At 35.5% G+C, this 23,471-nt stretch overlaps 2 protein-coding genes across 4 annotated transcripts in view; one reads left to right on the forward strand and one right to left on the reverse strand.

The window, feature by feature from the left end:
* Window positions 1–3,252, forward strand: part of LOC135203006 (uncharacterized) — a 158,574-nt gene extending 155,322 nt beyond the window's left edge. For all 3 annotated transcript variants that reach the window (XM_064232562.1, XM_064232563.1, XM_064232564.1), the window contains one exon: window positions 116–3,252. In XM_064232562.1, the coding sequence (XP_064088632.1) occupies window positions 116–625 (510 nt within the window). In that variant the 3' untranslated portion in view covers window positions 626–3,252. The remainder of the gene's footprint in view (window positions 1–115) is intronic.
* A 4,562-nt stretch (window positions 3,253–7,814) lies between these two features.
* LOC135203005 (zinc finger protein 91-like) lies at window positions 7,815–22,332 on the reverse strand. The gene has a single exon (XM_064232561.1). The coding sequence runs from the start codon at window positions 21,891–21,893 to the stop codon at window positions 16,953–16,955; it is 4,941 nt and encodes a 1,646-aa protein (XP_064088631.1). The 5' UTR covers window positions 21,894–22,332; the 3' UTR covers window positions 7,815–16,952.
* Window positions 22,333–23,471: the final 1,139 nt, after the last annotated feature.

Here is a 23,471-nt window from a genome sequence, read left to right on the forward strand (position 1 = left end):
AGTGGGTTATGTCAAAGTAGTCAAATATATTGTATTCTAATTTTAGTTTTAGTATTTATATTAACTTATCAGTATTTTATGTGGTATTTTACCTAAATATTTTTTACCATTTTAGTTTGAGATGATAAATGGAGCAGTCAACAGGAAAAGGCCACAGGCGTTTTTTGACATTGTATGTAATGATGTCTACGAAGGACGAATTGTTTTTAGTCTGCATGGGATGACCCCCAGAGCTCAGCAGTTCTTGCAGCTCTGCACAGGGGAACATGGTCCAACTTACAAGCATTCCAAACTGATGGAATTCGAGGAAGACTCCCACAGGTTCGTAAGAGGTGGTGTGGTGGGTGATGGCATAGAGTCAGAAGACCCGATTGTAGAGGACGTAACGAACGGTGGAGTTTATCAGAAGAAGCTGGAACCAGGTCTTTTGACTGGTTGGAAGAGTGATTGTGATCACTGGGCTCTGTTTGACATTGTTCTTGAATGCAAACCTGGTTATGAAGACGATTACAGTTTTGGGGAAGTGTTGTCTGGCTTGAATTTACTTAAAGGAGTGTGTGAGTTTAGTCAGAACAAAAAGACAATAGAAGTAACGAGTTGTGGAATAGTGATAGATGCAGTGTAAAGGAAAATAGTCCTGATGCATAGCAATGTGCCTCAGGTATGTATAAGAGCCAGTACAATATTTTTATTTTTACTACTTGGAAGGAACTTGCCTTTTATCTCTCTGATGTGATGACTGTTTATTATGTAATAAACTGTAGGGAAGACACTGCAGTACGTATCTATGTAAGCCCAGAAGCCATGCCCCTTGCCATTTACTAAGGTAGCTGATTGGTGTATATGTGTCCTGCTCCTTTACTGATGCTTAATATTAGAACTTTGGTCCTTAAAAATCCAAGCGATACTAAGGTATTGCCTCTAGAGTGGGTGCTTTGTTGAACGTGTCTGTTACGAAAGGTTGTTACTGAGGGATGATTCATATTCAAGTGAAATCTGTTCATTATTTCTTTATTTTGTAGCAATTATAACCTAATTAGAAAGAGAACAGCACTGTGATATTCTCTCTTGGTTACTACACAAAATAAAAACTCTTGGTCTCCAGGGAAGATTTAGTTGAAATTGGAAACTTAACAAATATGTATAGGAGATAAATTGAAAATCAATAAAAAAAAAAATTGAAAATACTTTTCATAAAGAATTAAAATTATTTAATTTGAGTATTTTCAAACTTTTATGCCAATCCTTTTTCCTTCTCCCCTCCACAACAGTGTTGTATTACCAGATCATATATCTTTCTGGTTCTACCAGCATTGGTTATCAATCAAAAGACTGAAGTTTTTATAGGTGTCATGTCTAAGAGTAATTTTAATATTTAATGGTAAAAACTAATCACAAATTGTAGTTGGTTTCAAGAATTCAGTTGTATAAGTAATAATAAAATGAAACTTAATTACTATCTCCGTTAATTTTACATTATTTAATTCTGTTAGGAATGAGGAATATATATGCAAGGTGTTTCAGTAATTTGTTGTATAGTAAGTTGGCTACTTTATGTTGGTGTTACTAATGGTACCATGTACACCATTTTTATTTTCCACTGAGGAATAGAGAAAGAAATAACAAACAAACTGTTACACTAAAAAAATAATGTTTAATAGGGGCTGGACAGTAAGAATGAAGAAAAAGTAGGCTTGGAGGTAAAGTAAAAGTGGACATATTTATGGTCTGAAGGAATCCTGCAAACACCCTTTAGTAATTTCTGCAGTGCAATCTCACAGGTGCAACATTGGCACTACTCTATTGGGGAATTGTGGTGGGTTTCTGCACACACAAACATTAAAGGAAATAAGGATGCTTGTAAGGTATCCAGATTTATGGCAGCAATTGTGACAGGATCAAATATACCTGTTTTTTTCTAGTGATTTGTTAGTATTGCTGGAACCAATTATTTTTAGTAACTGGCAAGAATTGTCGAATAATGGAGCAACATTAACAAATTGGTGTGTTTTTTTTTTCACCCCAGAAATCATCATATTGAAGTAATTTCCTATTTTTGAATTGGTCATGCTCTTGTGATATTTGTGACCTACGGGTATTTGATGAATAACCCACTGGACCCAGTCTCTGAATGCAGTGCATGTCTTTAATGATTAGCCAACTTCCAACCAATGAAATATGTTGTATTGTGTACTAGAAACAACTGTTTGAAAGAAATTGGTTTCTGTTTAGTTTTTATTGGTTACAAAACAAAAAAAATAATGAATATTCTTAGTTAAAAAAAATGCAATACTTGGCCTTCAGCTTTAATTTCACATTCTGTTCCATTTCCATTAGAAAATTGTCCTATGCATTAACCTCTTGTGATAAACATTTTAACATTTTCAGCAACCTCTCTAAAGTGATAATGCCTTAAAGTTGTTTAGATTGTTATGTTGCCAACTTTTAATGGCAGTAAACAGGTCTGATTATATACTGTGAATGTAATACCAGCAGTGCATTATGAACCAGTTAGCTACCCTAGTTATGAGTCCTGGTTATAGCTAGGCCATATTTGGGTGAGGTGACTTTAGAAACATGCTTACGTAATTGAGGTATATGGTATGGTTTAAAAAAAATTTTAAATTTCTGAATAGCAAATGTGAGCATGTTTCTACTTTATTTTAAAATTTAGGAGTCTGTCATTCCAGTGTACTAACAAAAAAGGGCAGTCAAAACCTTCTTCACCAAGCTGCTAACATAGTTACCCAAGTACATTCCATCACTGACAATGTTTAGTTTCCCAGGCACTTTGTTTTCTTTACAAATATTTAATGTTTTCTTTTACAAATATTTAAAAATTCATATTTCTTCAATATAACATTGGTAATAACATATATGATGCAGTAAGACCTCCCCAGACCCAACTCCAGACTTTAATCCTGCTAACGGGCAAGAGCAGTCAGAACCGTAATCTTGAGATAAGCAAGTTAAAATCTTGAATTTTGAGATCCCAGGTTCTTTGTTGGATGTTGTAGCTTGACATAATGGGATGGATTAATTCAAGAAATTTGGTCATTGCAATTAGGTTCCCCCTCTGCTGTACCCCATTTTGGGGTTGTCCAGGTACATGCTTGTCTTTTGTTGAACTTATAGTATCAGCTTAGATTTGACCATACAGTAATAGTACAGTATACTTGAATTTTTGATATTAATAATTTAATATCTCAAGGAATAGTGTAATATGCATAAAATGTACTGCATTGTCAGGAATTTTATCTTTTATTATTTGCCACTTTAAAGGGTTCTGCAATGTAATAGTTCTGATATGTTGATAATGAACAAAACAAAATGGTCAAGGAACAGTGATCCTTTGTGTTAAAAAGATTAACCATGTCAAGTGAAGAGACTAGCTTAATACTGTAAAGAGAAAATAAATACAATAAGAAGGAATAGGTTACGAAGGGGGTTCCGTTCTTGAAACACGTTGTAAGCCGTCACATTGTCAAAAAATCTTAAAACCTTACTTTAGTACTTTGGGTGCATTAAAAACTATGTAAACTGCATTCTTATTGCATTTTTCATAAAAAAAAACTTCAAATATTGATTATTTTGCATATGTGGAGTCATATTTCTTCTGCCAAATCAGAGTTGTAGGCGTCGTAACCCTGGAAATAATTTCTGATAAATATAATTGAAAAGTGTTGTAACCTTGGAACGTCGTAAGCCGAGGATATATATATATATATATATATATATATATATATATATATATATATATATATATATATATATATATATATATATATATATATATGAATAACTTGATCACGAAGTATATAAAACGTGATGCTATGTATAAATAAAGGTTTTTTTGCCACGAAGGAAAAAAAAGTGTAAACAAATTTATTTCACAAATATTTAATTGCTGAAAAGTGCATTTTTGTAGCTAGTATGTCCTTTTAGCATATTAAATTGGAAGTACAGTATGTTTTGCATTGTCTGTGAATGGAGGACAGCCTGAATTTACTGTCTTAAGTTTCATCATTACATGTTATTAACCGTTACACTGCCAGTCATAAAAGACTTTTTTGCTTATGTTAGGGACTATGAAATATTTAGTTTAACTACTCTAAATATTTCTATTTGTAGACTTGTAGGATGGCCATTGGCTGTGAAGTTTGGTGCTGTTTAACATTTGTTGGTAGGTTTGCTGCAGAGAAGCATGGCACATAGTGTGCTAAGTATCCAAGGTTCTCTCTAGGGTCCCTTCATACCCCAGCTGAACTGTGTTCATCCTTTTAGTTTTCATCTAAACACATCCCTTGGGCTAGCCTTTAGAGAAAGTGTAAATGTAACTAACTACTGTGAAGTTATAATGTAATAAATTGTTACTGTTTCATAATTTACAGCATCATTGGTTGTTGCCAAGTTAGATCCACATACTGTTACGTGGCTGAATTTGTTGCAGGTGTAATCTCTTAGGTGAAGAGATTTCTTTCTTAACTCTGAACTACCTAAAGTTTTCTCTTGTAGGAAGTCATTATCAGTAGTAGTCTTGAATACATTGCTCATATATATTTATGCATATGAATTTTTGAACAGGAAAGTCTACTTACTATTTAAGGAATACCTTTCCAACCCCTGGTAGTGTAACTGCAGAACTTTGAAGGCAGGTTTACCACTTGTTGATAATTGCAGTATTCATTGAAGGTGAGGTATCTTCATGATTGATAGTTTTAGGTTTGATGTTTGATAAGAATGTTCACCTATTCAGGTATATTTTGCAGTGTATTTACATTTGGAATGACATCATGAATTTTACCCTATAAGTTTTACTCCAAGATGTTGAAATACCAGTACAGTAATACCCTGAACTTGCGTGAGGTTAGGTATTAAGCTAACGTTTAAATGAAATCTATTTTTAGAAGTCTTCTCAAACACTTAAGAAATTCTTTATTCTCTCTCCTCTTCGTTCTGAAATTCCTTTTCTCATATGAACAAACAGTGATTTTTATTTACATTAATACAACTCTTAGTAAGCATTAAGCTAACTTTTAAATGAAATTAAAGTTACTGTACTTTCATTTAAATTTTAGCACTGCTTCGTTTGCAATCTAGGGACCCATTTTGTTATTCTTTTTGTCCATCTATTATCTGATGTTTTCATATGTCCTGCGCACGTCCATTTCCTTGTCTAACTTGTTGTTAGAATATCCTCTACTTTAGTTTGCTCTCGTATCCGTGTTGCTCTTTTTCTGTCTCTTAGTGTTATTTCCACCATTATTCTTTCCATAACTCTTGGAGTTGGAACCAGCTTATGTTCTAAGGCTTTAGTAAGGCTCCAAGTTTCTGGTGCACAAGTTAATACTGGTAGGAGGGACACCTCAGTGGCGTGGTTGGTTTGGTCTTGGCCTGCCACCTCGGTGGCTGCGAGTTCAATTCACGGGCCTTCCATTGAGGGGTCAGAGATGTGTATTTCTGGTGATAGAAGTTCACTCTCAACGTGGTTTGGAAGTCTTGTAAAGCCGTTAATCCCATTGCTGAGTAATCACTGGTTAACAACACCATACAAACAAACAATACTGGTAGGACCATCTGATTGAATATTTTTCTTTTTAGAGAAAGTGGCGTTTCACTTGTCATAATCTCATTTTGTTTACCAATGCTCTCCATCTTTTAATTTCGGTCTCATGTCCTGGGGAAACACTTACTGTCTGTCCTAAATATGTATATTCATTAACAATCTCTAGAGGTTCATCCATAATCCTTATTTGTTGTCTGCATTTTCATTGAAAATTATCTTAGTTTTACTCATATTCATTTTCAGTCCTACATTTCTGCATTCTCTATTAAAATCTTTTATCATCTTTTGTAATTCCTCTCCTGATACACTGAGTAGAACTGTCATCTGCAAATGTTAAGTTGTTAAGGTATTCCACATTAATCTTAATTCCTACATTTTCCCATTCTAAATTCTTAAAAATTTCTTCTAGGCATGCTGTGAATAATTTAGGAGAGATGGGGTCTCCCTGTCTAACTCCTTTCTCAATTGGAAATTTCTCACTGTCTTTATGTAGTTTTAGGATGCTGTACTAGCCGTATAGATATCTTCAAGTGGTCTAGCATAAGATTCATATTCCTTGCTTTTGAAGGGCTTTCATTACTGCTGAAGTTTTGACAAAAAGCTATTAATATATAGTAGATGTACCATAAAAATTCTCTCATCGCAGTTTGCGATAAGAGAAGCGTTGTTCTTACTTAAAAGTGAAATGGAAAGGTTATTTCTGAAGAGAAGCGTTGTTCTTACTTAAAAGTGAAATGGAAAGGTTATTTCTGTAAAATGCTATCACATACATACTTTGTAAATACAGTTATATGCATATTATTATTTGCAAATATTAATGAACATATATACTATATGTACCATAAATTCTGTCATCTCGGTAAAAGGGGGAGAGAGCATTATTATTTTTAATATTTAATGTTATTCAATATACACATAAAAGCTTGAAAACATAAATTAAATATAAAAAATATTAGACAAACACTTTTGCAGGGTTTCTCCATTATTCGAAAATGTTGCATCTGCATACGCGTACGATAATTAGTTCAGTTCCAATGAAAAGTTTGCGCTATTGTGAATTCACGCAATTCAAATCACATAAGATTGAGGTATTACTGTATATTAAACATGGTTTGCCGATTCATTTTAGTACAGTAATTCCATGTTTAAATTCAAGGTTGTTAAAAGAAGTAAACAAGATCTTGAGATTCCTAAAAATCTTGACCAGGCTGGCAGGTGAAATTGATAGGCACGGGGGGGTGTGGGGGTGGCCCAAAGGATTTTTTGGATGGAATAGTCACTTGCTCTGGAGGTTCTGAACATGTGATAAATTATGATTTGACAATAAAAGGATTAGAAGGATTATTGTAAATTTTCATATCTAATTGGTAGTACATATTGACCCATTCAACCCCCGCCCCAACGCACATACACATCAAATATGTGACTAACAAGATAATGCAACATATTTTACATTGGTAGGTGTCTGGCTAAAAACAAAAACTAGGGCAAGAAGACACTTCCCGAAACCGTAAATGTAAAAAGCTAAATGTGAGAGGACCTTTGCCTGTGATTGGTTGGCTAGCTTCATGTGCTTATGTTGTTTACTTGGCTGCCTCAGAAATTTTATATGAAACATTATAGATTTTTAAACAAAGTAAAGACCACCTTTTTGAAATTATAGGACTCATGGTTTATTATTGTTACTAGTTATTCTATTGAAATGTTTTCTCATATTCCAAAACAATTGCCTGAATTTTCAAGTAACTGAATTCATGTACTTCTTACTGCAGGTTATGTTCAGAAGACTAGTTTGTATTCTAGGGGACAGGTACCTTATTATAACATATGAACTCAACAATAACAATTTACAGTCTCCAATTTCTTGAATTGAGTATTTTAAGTATTTGAATGTGATAGTCTAGGTAAGCTACTTTTAATACGTTCCTGTTATTGACATGTTCTGAAAATATTTATGTCATTGGACAATCTGTGTAAAGTGTAACCTCTTGTTTTTGCACCAGGACTTGGTTGACTGGACTTCTTTATTAAATTGTTGAATATTCAAGAACAGGGCTTTCAGGCCTAGCCTGCGGTAATATCTGACTCTGGATTTCATTATTAAAAAGTACGACTTCCAATTTAGGTAATGAATTTTTTTAAAAAGCCTGTACTTGGATACAAAACACATTACATTATATTATTGCATTTATCATACTTTCTGAGACAACTTCAACAGACTATTGATGATGGGGATTGATACGCACAGGAAACTTAATGTTTATTAAAAAATTACTATGAATGCACAAAGTATTAGATCACATTAAATGGGATGCTAATGGATGGGAGAGGCCATTACGGACAGTATACTGTATAGGAATAATATAGATATTCAGGTTATGCAGTTAGTAATCATATTACATAAGTGGTGGATGCATAACATATGTACTTAATAGAAAATCATTGTAGCAATAAAAAAATCTTACCATACACTGCACACAAGGTCTGTAAGTTATACAAATCAGGTAATTTAGGATCCACTAATTTGAGATTTCATTGAAGATGACCTACTCAAGGTACTGTATCTTCCTTTTGTTAAAGAGCTTTTATTTATTGGTATATATTTGTTTTAATATTTAAACAAGTATAGTTATGTTTTACACATTTTAACAAGGAGTGACAAATGGATTCTTGCTTTCATTTATGAAAGTGAAGTGGATAAGATATCCAGTGAAACTAATACTTAATACTTAACCCTTTGAGATGCAGGCGAGTTATAGTCATCATCCATTTTTCAACCTCTTGATATTCTGATGATGAGTATACGTAATCATGAAACTATATTTTTAAATAAATTCTCCATAAATCATAAAAAATCATAATACTAATGTTATTCAGCTTGAAGTATGCCCTTCAAGTACATGCTACATTTTTTAATATGCCTCAAATAGTAATGAATTTGTTATATAATTGGAAAGGCATTTTATCAAATTAATATAAATAAAAATTGGATTTCTGTCTTTGATTTGTGAATTTAAAAAAAAAAGTAATAAAAAATTTTATCATAAAGCTAACTTTTACTTGTGATATTGATGATTTTTCTATGCTGTAGCATTTTTAAACATATCATGTTAACGTTCAACTCTATAGCTTTAAAAATGACTCCAACTCCAAACTCATTAATGTAACATAAAGTAGTTACACAATCAAAGAAAATTATTGTTAAGCACTTTTCCCTCAGCCATTGAAGGGTGTGTTCAAACAGATTATGACCTGTCAAATTCTCAGAGTTAAATAAGCTAAGATTATCAAAAACAGCTGTCAGGGAGCCAAATCTGAAAGTTTCATTAGTATGTTTGTTAACTTACCTTTAAGGAATTAAAGTAATTGTCAACCCATAAGTTGTCCAAACATAATGAAATCTCATTACTTGTGACCATACCTTATTCCCAGACAATATCATCCATCACTAGTAGAAACTGAAGTTTTTCCTGTAGTATTATTGTTTAGTTTCCATTCCCAAAATTCTTTTTATATTCATGGATATTATCATCACTTTTAGAAACTGAAGTTTTTATGTCTGATGTTGTCACAAATCTTCACTTTGGCTGAAGTTTGTTTCAGTCCTTCAGAAGTCTGCCATAACCTAATGCAGTTGTGTAATTGTATATTGGTATTTCTGGAATATATATAATTAAGGATTGCAATGAGAATTTTGTAAAATTTCAGGCATTTATAATTAAAACATGTTTATAAACTGTATAGTCTCTTGCTAGTAAGTAAATTCTCAAGATTTACAGACAATCAAAGATATAATGCACTGCAACGCAGCAATTAGAGGTGTTGTGTGGTAAATGTTTAAGAAGCTTTTAATTTTAAACCGAAATGTTACCAACAGAATCTATACTGTACTGTATTAAACAGTTAGCCAGATTTTAAGTTTATATAATAACCATTCAAGTTCCATTGTTGTCCGTGCTTATTACTTGCTCTATCCCTTGTTTTCTAGGAATTACTCGATATAATGTAGTTACGTATATGATTCCTTGACTTATTCATGGTGTACACCTTGGTATTTGGTGAACGTCATGCTTTTTGAACAAATAACAAACCATTTTATAAAAAAAACTTAGATGATCAGTTTTTTGTATTTTATAAGGGCTTCAAGAAAACTGGCCTTAAGCTACTTGAAGCTAGAGAGGTTGTTGTGATTGGGTGGTACATTCTACATTTTAAAATTAGGTTGAAGTTGTATATACTTTACCATGTCTATTCCTTTAGGAACTATGTTGTAGTTTTCAGTTAATCAGATTCAATTTCTGAATGTTAAGTGTAAAACAATTCTATTGTTGCAACTATTATTTTTAGTGTAATTGTAAGCTTTTACTCTGTATTTTTGTGTTCAAAGATAGTTATTAATTTCATTGACTAATGTATCTTTTTTGTGCAAGAATATACAATATAGTAATTTTTTAAAATATGTACATTACGTACACAATTTTGTGACCTTTTGTTGCTTATCAGATGCTTGTTGTAAAGAAGTGAAAAGATGTCTGCCGTCCTTTGGACTGTCCTTATTTGTTCATTTATTACATATTGAAAAAAAAAAAGGTTAAATGATATGGAGAAATGCAGAGAATTCTGCATTATGGGAATTAAAGTTACAAAGGGGTAAAGATCACTTCATATTGCTAAGATCTGTTGCAATCTAAGGACTGATATTTTGGGGTAGGTAGTCAAAGGAACATGTGCGTCACTGGTTCATTGTTGGTTACCCTCATATGTTCTGATGAGACAGTGTTTCAACTACATGAATCCAGATGAACAGAGATGTTTAGATACATATGAACAGAGATGTTTAGAAAATACTGTTACAAAAATATTCACCTAACTTCATTTTTACTAAAGTGATACTATAGACGAATTTAAATTTCACCAGTATGTCATCAATACATTTATTTATTATAAGTATAAAAATACTGTACAAGGCTTAACCTTATTTACACACTTATCATGTACATAATATACATAGCTAGGGCCACATTTTACATAGCTTCAGTATGCTTGTATTCACATGAAAAAAATCAGAGAAATGTTTAACATTAATGAACAAACTATATAGCCTGTTGGGAGTTGTATCATGAAACAACTTGTGATATTTCTAAATTTTATAGAGCATAAAATCAATTCCAAAATATATTTTGCCATGTTAATACTATTATGTACTGTACCACTACCCTGAACTTTTAACAAACTTGTGATTTCAGTTTCATGAAAGTTTCCATCAATGTGGTTTTACAGGAATAATATCGTAAAAACTCCAAATATAACAAACTTTGAATAAAATAATTTGTCACTGTAATTTTCCCTAGGTATACAAACCAAACCATATCTTTCAGTATCAGTTGGTAACTGGTCAGAACTAAGTAACAAGGCAGTTAACGAGGCGGGTAACAGATGAAGGGGTATCCCTCATTCATCAACAATCACCTTCACTTTTCCTACAGTTCAGGGACTGATATAGGTGGTTGAGGTATGATTAAATATTGAAGGCTCTAGTTTGTATATATAGTTAAAATAAAAATGGTTATTCTAAATTTTTTATTGCTCTCTACAGAAATACAAACCACTGCCTTTTATATAGGAGACATTCATTAGGAGGGAGGTCAGCCCCCTTACAACTGATGAGTAAAAATTCACCTCAGAAAATGCCATGATCCCTGTTGCCTTCTCTTGGCATCGCCAGAGGAAGGTGGCTGAAAGGGCTTAGAAGGCTGAGTTCCTTGTCCGAGTTTGAAGGAACAGTTTTCATTACTAGCTAAGACATGAAAGGCTTCGCCAAGTCTGCAGATTTGGCTGAGGCTGCCTCAAAAGCAAGAGGCTTAAAAGAGAGCATGAGTAATCAGAGGTGTCTGGAAATCTGCCATTCTCCAATCTATCCCTGCTTCAAACTAACACTGAGGGAAGGTAAAGACGAGCCTGAGCAAATCATATCCTTCCTATGGAGAACAAGGTTATCCCACTGCTTGGCACTGGTGTGCTCCCAGGAATGTCAGAGCTCTGCCTCCAGACGCCAACAACCTCTTGTTACACTGCTCTCTCATCCATACATGAGATGCATAAAGCAGTGTAGGTAATAAGTGAGTTCAGCCATAGGTCGAGCTACAAAGAGAATCATCCCTTTACATAAAACCAAACAACACATCCTGAAGCGTAGTCGTCATAGTCATCTGCACCGGAAAAGGAACCATCTTTCCGACATAACTGCTCCAATGACAGGTTGTTGGTCTATCCATAGACTAATGCACTAAGTGTCAGCAGAGTAGCATCCTCAGGTATGCAATACTTCCTCAGGCATAAATGTGGTGGGGAAGGAGTTTGCTCAATCTACTGGAGGCAGAGGAATTCCTAGATCCCCAGATCAGGGCATTTACTATCCAAGATACCACAAGCAAGCTGTAACCAGGGAAACCAGACTAAGGCTGGGTATTCAGGCTCAGGTTTACCTGTAAGTACACCCATGACCGTTCAACGATCGAGCGTCCACACACACAGTAGAACTGTTAGTCAGGCAGTCAACTAGAGGTTGTTGCCCTCAGTGCTCACCTAGCCTTCATTGTGCCAACACTATATGGCAGCAATGGAAACGAAACTCTGCTGCAGCAATTCACATAAAAATAGGAAAGAAGCAAAAAAGCAATACAGAGCATGGTCTAAATATTGCCTATTAAAGAGAGATTTCTATCCTCATACAGAGTTCCCCCATATTAGCGGGGGAATCCGTACTAACTCCCCCTCCCACGCAAACAGCTAGGATCTGCAAATAGTTGAAACCCCTATAAAAATGCTTCAAACTGCTTATTTTGTTAGTTAAAACTCAAGAAAGACCCACAAAAATTGTTTATACCTGGTTTTTTAATAGTTTTATCACAAAAAAGTGCATTTTATGAAATATATAAAAAAAATATATATAGTAGAAAAGTACAAATAATGGGTAGATATGGTCCATTGAGATATCTGCAAATACGTGAGTCTGAGAACGCAATTACAGGCGGTCCTCTGTAATATTAATGAATAAGGTTAAGTTAGGTGGGGGGTTGGTTCAATTATTTATGGAATGGACTGTGAAGCCTACTGTGATACCTTTCATAAAAAGGTAAGACACTGGCCTAGGCCTAAACCAAATTCTTTATATCACATGGATATAAATTTATTTATATGATTTGGACTCACAGCAGGGTCTTGCAAAGAAATTAATTGAGTCTATACATAGTTTATTCATATTCTAGTCTGAGTGGCTGAGATCCTTCCCAGGAGAACTCCAGGAGCGAATTGTCAAAATTGTTGGTTACCTGTCCACGTGTGCTATCACCTGTCAGTTGGTTGAAAGAACTTTTTGTAATTCCATCAGTTCATCAATTCCGGTGAGTGGACTGATTCCGCCCACAAACAGCCATCCACATGTAAGTTTTAACGTCAAGTTTCGATGAACTGATAGGTTCATCGGTAAACCTGAGTATGAATACCCAGCCTACAAGTTTCTCTTCAGGAGTGGACATGGGTTATTGACGAAACAGTCAACTGGTGCCATGGTCACCTCTTCCAGATTAATCTTTCACAAAAGGGCAAAATAATCTGGAAAGGATGCTCCAACTTGGCCTGTATGGATTTGGGAAGTACACATCCATTCACACAGAAGATCCCCATGGACATTAGTTACTCCTTTAATCAAAAAAAAAGACATGCTATACTCCTTTAATCAAAGAAAGAGACATGCTAAAACTCCACTCCCTAGGGCATTAATGGACCTCTCGCTGATGAAAGACAAGGGATCCAGCCAAGGTTTCCAAGTTGCTGTCAGAACAAGTTCTCAGCATGATCAGGAAGCCCCTCTGCTCCAGCACCAGGTCGCAACCAAGAAAAAAGCAAAGGAGAACAACAATCCTCACTGCTCCTCCTCCCCTCCCATTCATATAAAGAGGTGGAAGAAGTTACTGGGAACCTCTCCTTGGAGAAGGATTGCTCTGTGTATGTATACTCTGGAAAGCATGAACAACACAGAGCATGGAAACTGCAATGCAAAGTTTGGGGATGGGTTGGAGGAAGACTAGTCTAAAGACAATGATAAAGAAGAGGTTGACAGGGAAAGTACCCACTGGTGATTCTTCCCTTTCCCTGTGCTGAACATGCTTTATGCACCAAAATACCAGGAACAAGACGGGTCTACTACTGGAAGAACCACCGCTACAAGAAGATTCTCTTCGCTGAGCAGAGACAACTGGATCATACTGGAGAGCCCTCTTCTTCTGGACTGGCCAAGGCGGCAGTGAACAACAGATATCCTGGAATATTAAGGGAAGGCCATAACTTCCTGAGATACTGCAGCGACGCGACATCTTTTTCCAGGAACGAAGAGCATCATTGTACAAGTGATATGGCTGCTGATGGAGCAACCCCATCAGGAGCAGCCATGTCCTTGGGTGAAAAACCACAATCAGATTTTAGGTTCAGGCCTACTGTTACCCCCCCCCCCCCCCTTGAGGAAGCAACATTTACAGAGAGGAGGATGTTTGATGGGGTATGGAGTAGCTAGATGGTATCACCAGGGGAGTACTTCATCCTGATGCAGCTTGTGAATGGCTGTTCCCCTTCTCTTCCTAAACCTAAACCACTAAAGTGAGTTGCATAATACACATTCCTTGCATGGGGAAGCCCTTGAGCAAGCTGTTCTTTGCAAGAAGCACAAAGTATGAGGGTCCATTGCTATGGGTGACTTGGACCCCACAAGGACAGCCACATCCCTCACAGCAATTTGATTCTTGGTTTTATCCAGAGAATAAAAATCAAAGAGACTATAATACAATATACTAGGAATAGACAAGTAGAAATACGGAATACTCATCCGTTTACCAAGCTTTCAATCAGTACTGCATAGGCAGTGGCACACCTATCTCACAGCAACCATAAGAAGAGTGAAGGCAATGGGCTGTGAGTGAGGGATACTCCCCCATCTCTACCTAATAATCACCTGATTAACTACCTTGTTACCAAGTTTTGACCTGTTCCAAGCTCACACTGAAAGATACTCTTATATCAAAGGCTAAGGTTTGTATCCCATACAAAAAAAATCTTTAAGGCAGTGATCTTCATGTTGCCACAATATACCAAGTAATTGGCAAATCCTGAGTTTCCAGAAAGGCAATGACCAAAATGAAGGTAAATTAACATAAAAACAGTATTTAAAATATGTACCAATTCATACTGGATTGCTGGGAGAAAAATATTACTCCGTACAAAAGTGCTGAATGGCCGTGACCCTATACCTGGACTTCAGTCCTAACTACCATGCAGCCATACCAGCACAGACAACACATTCTTTGAAACAAAATATTAACCAATTTTTTACAATAAACAACTGATGTTTAGATATATCACAAAATCAATAAAACATACTGGTGTTTTTGCACAACAGCAGGGTGCTTAAGGTCCGTAGCTTTCCTTGGTTTCTTAGCAGTACAACACATCTCATTAAATTAATAACTAGAAATTTAATAACACAACTCATTAAATTAATAACTAGAAATTTTATAACAAATATGTTTTCTATCACTAGAAGGGTGAAACTGGCCTCACATGAACTAAAGCTGCTAAGACATCAAATTGGCACATCTCACATCCAAGTCAAAAGTAAAAACATATTTTTTCAATCCAAGTCTAAAGTGAAATATTTTTTCAAATGTTGAAGTGTATGGAAGAAGGGGTTGACCATTTATGTTAATTTTGGAATCCACTAGACTGTAAAAGTATGCAAGGGAAAAATGCTGGCTCAATGGAATAAAATAAGAGAAAAAGCTTTAGTGATGCATACGGGGCCTTTACTTCAATAATGCAGATGTATATTTAGGAATTTTGAAAAGGTGTGACTTCTGAAACTAAGATGTGTGGCAGCAGGAACATCTTATGGAGGAAATCTCAGATAAGGTGACCAACAGCTGGAAAACAATTCTGAGATCTCCAAGATTGAGGTGTTTTAGACAGTTGATGAAAAGGAATGGATACAGATTAGTAGTATAATTATAAAAGTAGCTGGGTAAAGAGAAAGGAATTCATGAAGAAGCACAGATGACAACTTAGACCAGATAGATATTCAGGCAGAAAGTACCCAACAGCGAAGAATGATGATGTAGATGGTTATGGCACAGGCAACCTTTATCTAGACCTGGCTCGACGAAAACTAGAAAAAGGAAGGGAAACTGAAAATTAGTAGGACATATTCTTAAAGGCAAATTTTTGGGAAATAGGGCTGGCCTAAATGATTTATTATTTAAAGGATAACAACTTGAGCAAGCCTAAAAAGAAGTAAATAAGTAATGCAGTTCAAGGCCAACATGGATGTGGGCAAATGACCTTTAGTAGTCTACTTCCTACTCTCTGACAGGAGAGGATTTCAAAATGGATATCTTTACCTTATGAATATGAATATGGTAGTTTCACTAATGCTAAAAGAAAGTCTTTGATATGGTAATAAATCAATGACAAAGTAACTTGGTAAATCCTTGTTCCAGTGACTAATAATGAATTGATTTTTCAAGCCAAACAATAGGCTTAAAACTTAACCAGGACTCGGACACCAAGAAATAAGAAAAGCAAAGACTTGGCAACTGCTTTGGAGGACAAAGAGGAGGAACAAAAAAAAAAAAAAAAAAAAAAACCATGCCTGAAGGGTTGGTTTATGCTAGACTTGAAGATGACATTTTATAGAAGCCCGTATTTATGTATAAGTTGTTTAATTTTCTAATATCCTTTTTATGGAATATTAATTATGAAGAGTAAACAAGTGGAAAAAATTTTCACTGTGGTTGGTTTCATGAAAAGAATCTTAATTAATGCAATGAATTACCTAATATGTACGAAGGAAAGATATAACCTACAATAGTAACCCAAAATTCTACAAATTCTATGCTTCACCTTGGGATCAATTTGATACAGTTACACACAAAATGAGGTATCTAAAAGAAAGTGATAGACAAATTTTATATCATAAAAGAAAAAGATACAAAGCTCTCATACAAAAAGCCTCCCTACAGTTCATTAAGATTTTTAGGAATTACGATTAAATATAGTAAAATGCAAAACTGCATTACATGAAAGACAAAAAACATTAAAACTAAAGTGACATAAAAAGCTCTAGTTACAGTATATAAAATATTTTTAAGACTGTTAAACATTCTTGGCAAAAACCATCATTCAGATACTGTAACTATAGCTTTTTATAACGTCGATAAATCTTCTTACAGAGCAGATAACCATGATTAAATTTTACATGTCAATGATTAAAAACTGGTGGGAAAAATATCACATCTTAATCTTTTTAACATACTGTAAAACAAACTCTGACATTACCCTGTCAAGAGCCTTTCCTCTTCCTTGATGCTCTGGAATTACTCCTTCGTTCCTTAGGTATCCTAGTACTAGCTATCTTTTGATTGCTGATATGGCAAGTATCTTTAGAGTCTTCTTCATGTGTCATCATGTGCTTATCTAATGTGGCCTTTCTGGAAAATGTTTTTAAGCAGTGAATACAGTTGTATGGTTTCTCCTCCTCATGCGAAAGTAGATGGTTCGTGAGTTTGTCTTTACTGGAAAATTCCTGCTGGCAGACTCTACAGCTGTAGTGTCTCTTCCTGGCCAATGTCATTTCTTCCTCTTCCTGCTCAATATGTTCTGCCATTTCCAATTTGGATTGCTTCAGTGAACTAGGTTCATCCAACTTTTTGCTATGTACTTTCAAGTGGTTCTGAAGATGGCTCTTAACCTTGAAGCCTTTCTGACAAATATTGCACACATGAGGTCTCCTATCACTATGACTCAGAAGATGGACGGTGAGGCTACTGTTTGTTCGGAATTGTTTGCCACATAATTTGCATTTGTGGGGTCGTTCGTTGGTGTGAATCATTGTGTGGCCCTTGAGAGCATCCTTTGTTTTAAAAGCCTTACCACATGTCACACACTCAAAAGGTTTGATTTTGGAGTGAGTGGCAACATGAGATTCATAGTTGCTTTTCTGTTTAAATGTTTTTTGGCAAACAGTACATTGAAAATCTAGGTCCCTCACCTCTTTTCCTTCATTATTATGTATTGATTCATGATTTGTTAACTGGTTTTCATCTGAAAAAGTCAGTCCACATAACAAACACTCATATGGCCTTACTCCAGTATGAATTAGTAAGTGCCTCTTCAATTCCAGTTTTCTGGAAAATGTCTTGTCGCAAAATATACAGCACATGAATGATGAATTCTTTTCATCTTCTACTTTCTCAGAATGAAATCGCCATCCTCGATACCCATCTTGGACATGGGACAAAGTGTGAGTCTCTAATTCATCATGTACCACTATTTTCCCACACAAATAACATTCAGGGCACTCTTCATCCATCACATGATCTTGTATGTGAGCAACAAGATTACTCTTCTGGGAAAAATCTTGTTCACAAAAGGTGCACTGATATGGCTTCAGATCCAAGTGTGACATCAGATGTTTCTGCAAGGCACTGACACAAGCAAATTTCTTTTCACATTTGAGGCAACTAAAAGGTTTATTGCCAGTATGAGAAATCATGTGGGACTTCAAGAGCCCCTTCTGAGAAAATCTTCTTCTGCAAATATTACACTCAAAAGGTTTATCACCTGTATGGGTCTTCATGTGTAACTTTAAGCTATTACTTACAGTGTATCCCTTCCCACACAGTATGCAAGTGTAAGGTTTAACCTCCGAATGTGTTCTCAGGTGATTTCTCCTGTGCACATTTTGGGTAAATCTCTTCCCACAAATATCGCATTGATAAGGCTTCACTCCAGAGTGGACTAACACATGCATCTTCAGATTTTTGGTGGTTCTAAATGAGCGCCCACAAGTCTCACAGCTGTATGGTTTTTCTCCTGTATGAAGTCTCATGTGCATCTTCAGGTGAGCATTTTTCTGGAAAGTCTTGTCACATACAGAACACTTGTGACGCTTCTGTACTTCAGATGTCTCTGTAGCATTATCATTTTCAGCATCTTCCTTCTCCAAATCTGGTGCTGCTACCATTTTCTTGTTCTGAGACATATCTACACAATGTTCCACTAAATGTGCCTCCAGATCTTGATTGCAGGAAAAGTTTTCATCACATATGGAACATCTAAAAGGGTCGGCATTGACGACAATAATTGCCTCTTCACCCAGAGAAGAATTTTGGCTAACGTCGTGCACTTTCATGTGTGTTTCAAGGAGTTTTCTCTTTGAGAATGTTTCACCACAAGCTGTGCAATCAAATGCACTTTTACCTGTATGAATGAGGACATGCTTATTCAGGGCATTTTCCTGAATAAAAGCTTTGCCACACCAAGTGCAGCTAAAAGGCTTTTTGTCTGTGTGGCTCTTGTAGTGATAATTAAGACTACTCTTCTGAGTAAAACGTTTCTTACAAATTTTACAACTATATGGTTTCTCTTTGGTATGGGTTACCATGTGTTCCTTCAAATATGACTGAAGAGCAAATCTTTTGTTGCAAACCTCACACTGAAATGCTTTTTGACCACTGTGAATAGTCAAGTGGTTTTTCAAATTACACTTGACACTGAAACTCTTTCCACAAGTATTACATTTGTGGGGCTTGTCAATTTCTTCCACTTTTACAATGTTAGTAAGACTGCCATTTTCCAAGAATGAGCATTCTCTGTGGTCAGGAAGTTCTTCATTCAAAATAGTTAAATGATCTACTTCTGAGTAAATCTGTTGAGAGGATATGCTTGAAAACTCATCGCCATCCACCTTCAAAACATCTCTCAGTTCATACTGATGGATATTTGTGTGTGTAAGAATGTGATTGTTAAGATCACTCTTCTTATGGAAGCATTCACCACAGAGATTACACTTGTGAGGCTTTGTGATTCTGTGCATGACGACACAAGTTCGAAGAGGATCATTCTGGTAAAAGTAAATTTCACAGTAAGTGTTGTCAGCTGGCTCATCTTTAATGTCAGATTCGATTAAAAATATTTTCTTGGTATTAATGTCAGGTTCGATTAAAAATATTTTCTTGGTAGGGTCTTGTTCATCTTCTTGCTCTATGGGTACATCCTCTATTCCTGCATGTAAATCAATACCATCATCTGAATGAGATGTAATCTGTTCCAAAACTTCGTCTGAAAGCTCATCACCACATTCCAGCATCACAACATCAGATTCGTGTGATATGCCTTCGAGATCTGGGACTAGATACGTACTGTCTTTTAAGTACAAAACTTCAGGCTTAAGACTGGCACTAACAATAATCTCTTGCATACACTGTGATGAGTCTTCTGCTTTTACTAAGCTAACAGGTTTTTCCTCACTGTTCGTCAACAAGCGGAGAGCCAAACCTTCTGAGGGGACGAGTGCTGTGCTACTCTTGGAATTCTCCATTTTATGTAACATCATGTGGTCATCCAATGCTTCTTGATCAGCAAATTCACTTTCACACTCACTGCATTTCTTGGTATTTTCAAATCTATGAAGCATCTCATGATCATCAAATGTCTCTTGGTTTGTGAATTCACTTTCACATTTGTTACATTTAAACTGTTTGTTTAGAGACCTCGACATAAAGTCTTGACTGTGTCTTCTCATGTGGTACTTCAAGCTGCTCTTCTGGGTGAAAGTCTGATGGCATTCCTGGCACTTGAAAGGCCTTTCCTTTGTGTGAATTCTCATATGTACAGTAAGGTTACTCTTCAGACTGAACTTTTTTCCACAAATACTGCATGAAAATGGCTGTTCTCCAGTGTGGGTTAGCATATGAGTTTTGAGTGTGCTGCTGGCAGAAAAACTACAGCAGCAGAGATGACAAGCATGGACTCTCTTTGAATGGATGCTCATATGTTTTACTAGACTGCTCTCCACCTCAAATGATCGCTCACATAAGTTGCATTTGAATTCCCTCTGGTGTATCAAGGAATGTTTTTTCAAGTGTCCTTTCATTAAGAATGATTTGCCGCATTCTTCACATCGATAATTTTGAGCTTGCTTTTGTGGTTTATTTTCTACAGTGGATTCCTTACCAATTAATGAGTTTAGAGCTGAGGTTGCATCCACTTCATTCATTTCATGATCTTCCAGCAGGTGTGTAAGTAAATCATCTTTCAAGATAAAATCCACAGTACACTGTGGACAGGAAAGTGAATCTGAACATATCCGATCTTCTTTTCTGTGGTACTTCCGTACATGGTGCATCAAACCAATTTTCAATGTAAATTCCTTATTGCACTCAGAACATTTATGACCCTTGGACTTCACGTGTGTCAACAGATGGGCTTTTAGATGCCCTATTTGCTTGAATGTCCTCATGCACTTTCTACAAGAGTAAGGCCGCTGACCTGAATGGATCCTGAGGTGTACAGCCAAATAACCCTTACTTGCAAACTTCTTGCCACAAGCAGAACAAGAAAATGGTTTCTCGCCAGTATGGGTTCTCATATGAAGTTTAAGACTAAAAGGTGTTGTTAGTGTCTTGCCACAAATAGAGCAGAGGTTCACATAATTCTCCTGGTGAGCTCTCATATGCTTGTTCAAACTGGTTTTCATTGTGTAAGATCGTTTACATATTTCACATGTGTAAGGTTTTTCTCCTGTGTGAACTCTCATGTGGACTAGCAGGGACTGTTTGAACAAAAATGACTTGCCACAATCAGCACACTGGTTAGGTTTGACATCTGAATGAGTGAGCACATGCCTTTTCCGTCGAGATTCAGATGAAAATTTTGCTCCACAAATATGACAATCGCTCCTCTTCTGGTGACATTTATTGTGTCTTCTAAGCTGTGCTCTTAGTTTAAACTCCTTACCACACTCAGAACACTTGTAGTGCTTTTCAAATTTTTTTGAAGTGTACTGTTTTCGGGACCTCTTATTAAAAAACGCTTTGTCTTGCAATGTGTGTGTTAAGAGTCCTTCATTTTGGTGACATCTAAAGTGATGGATTTTCTGAGCAGCCAGAGACAAAAACTTCCGCTTGCATAATTTACAGTTAAATTCCTTACTTCTGCTAGATTTGACTGTGTGGAGAGTTAAGTGTGTTTCATATATTCTTTCATTAACAAACTTTTTATCACAGCTAACACATGGAAAAGTAATTTTCTGAAAGTCATGCTCCAAATGAGTCTTTCTTTTCACTTCATTCCTGCTATATTTTAAATACTTTCTGTATAATTTTGAAACATAAAAGGTCATATCTGAGTGCTTATCTTTATGTTTAAGGAGAGTTATTAGACCGTCAAAAACAGCACCACATTTACTGCACTGGTAAAATTTTGCATCCATTTCAGCCATATGTCAAAGCACAAATGGCAGATCCTTCAACTAATCTAATATAAATTACAATATATAGATTATTCACGTATTCAAATATAAACAACCTACATTCATTTTACCTTATTCATGGAGATTAACACAGCACAATTTACAAGACATCTCAGTAACTCATTGTCTCACAAAAAACATTTACTTTGTGTGCTGTACTGTACTTGGTTCCTTACTAAAAAAAATCTGACACTAGAAACCCTTACTTTATGCTGCTATTCAGTACTGTATGCATACAAAGCCCTTTTTTTTAAAACTAATTCATTTCATAAATACTCCACAGTCACAGAAATGCAGTCATCATACAACTAGCCTTCTCAAACCATATAGGTGAGAAGAAACTTCTATTAACGATGTAATCTTAGGTAGACCTCTTGTGAGCAGTAACCTGAAAAGGATAAACGGATGTACAGTGATGAAGCACAGGTGCTCTTTATTCTAAAATTTATCAGCAACAGTATACCTATTAGAAAAAAAACATTTTGTACATAAAAATTTTCATAAGCCTAAACAAATGAATGATGGAACTGTTATATCCTGAAGTGGTATCAATCAAAGAGAAATTAATACAGACAATGTACACTCGGCAAGGAAACTTAAGATACAGTTTTTTAAAATCTTTGGACATATAGCTATTGTTCAATAATGCCACACCTGGCAACTCTTGAAAGGGGGCGGAGCTTCAAAATCATAGCGTTTGTTGCTTTCTAGATTTCCATCAACTTTACACCATAAAGATTCTGTTGAGGTCCTTTAATCATTTATACTTGAATGTAGAAACAGGCTCTATATTACTCGTTAATGTATGTTTGGTAACGTCAGTTCAGGGTAGAATATCGATCATCCTTTTTTAAAACCTACTGTGAAACCTTATCTATAAGTAATGTTTGACACTAAAGTGACGTAAAATTCATTCGTAATTAAAGACGGATCTTAAACAATGAGAGAAAGGGTTTTGAAATTTGGGCAGTACTTGTGGAAATCATGAGGAACAATACAGTAAAGAATGAAATATTATGACGACAGAGAGAGAGAGAGCGCGCAAGCATAGGCCTATCAATAGAGATACTTAATTCATTATATTTACTTTGAGAGGTTAAGTGATAATATTTTTTCAAATGTTTCAAAAGTGGAGAGAGAGAGATAGAGAAAGAGCACACGCATAGGCCTATCTATAGAGATAATTAATTCATTTTATTTACTTTGAGAGATTGAGGGTTAATATTTTTTCAAATGCGTTTTAAAAGTGGAGAGAGAGAGAGAGAGAGAGAGAGAGAGAGAGAGAGAGAGAGAGAGAGAGAGAGAGAGAGAGAGAGAGAGAGAGAGAGAAATTAGCAAACTACTTAATTTCATTATATTTTCTTTGGGAGATTGAGTGGTAATATATATATTTTTAAAGTATGTTTTAGAAGTGGAGAGAGAGAGAGAGAGAGAGAGAGAGAGAGAGAGAATTATAGTACTAGTGACGGACTTGTGACGGGGAAAGGCAGAAGAAAATATAATGAATTAAGTATCTCTATCGATAGGCATATGCTTGCACGGTATGAC

The sequence above is a fragment of the Macrobrachium nipponense genome, chromosome 33 (assembly GCF_015104395.2).
Source record: "Macrobrachium nipponense isolate FS-2020 chromosome 33, ASM1510439v2, whole genome shotgun sequence".
NCBI lineage: Eukaryota > Metazoa > Arthropoda > Malacostraca > Decapoda > Palaemonidae > Macrobrachium > Macrobrachium nipponense.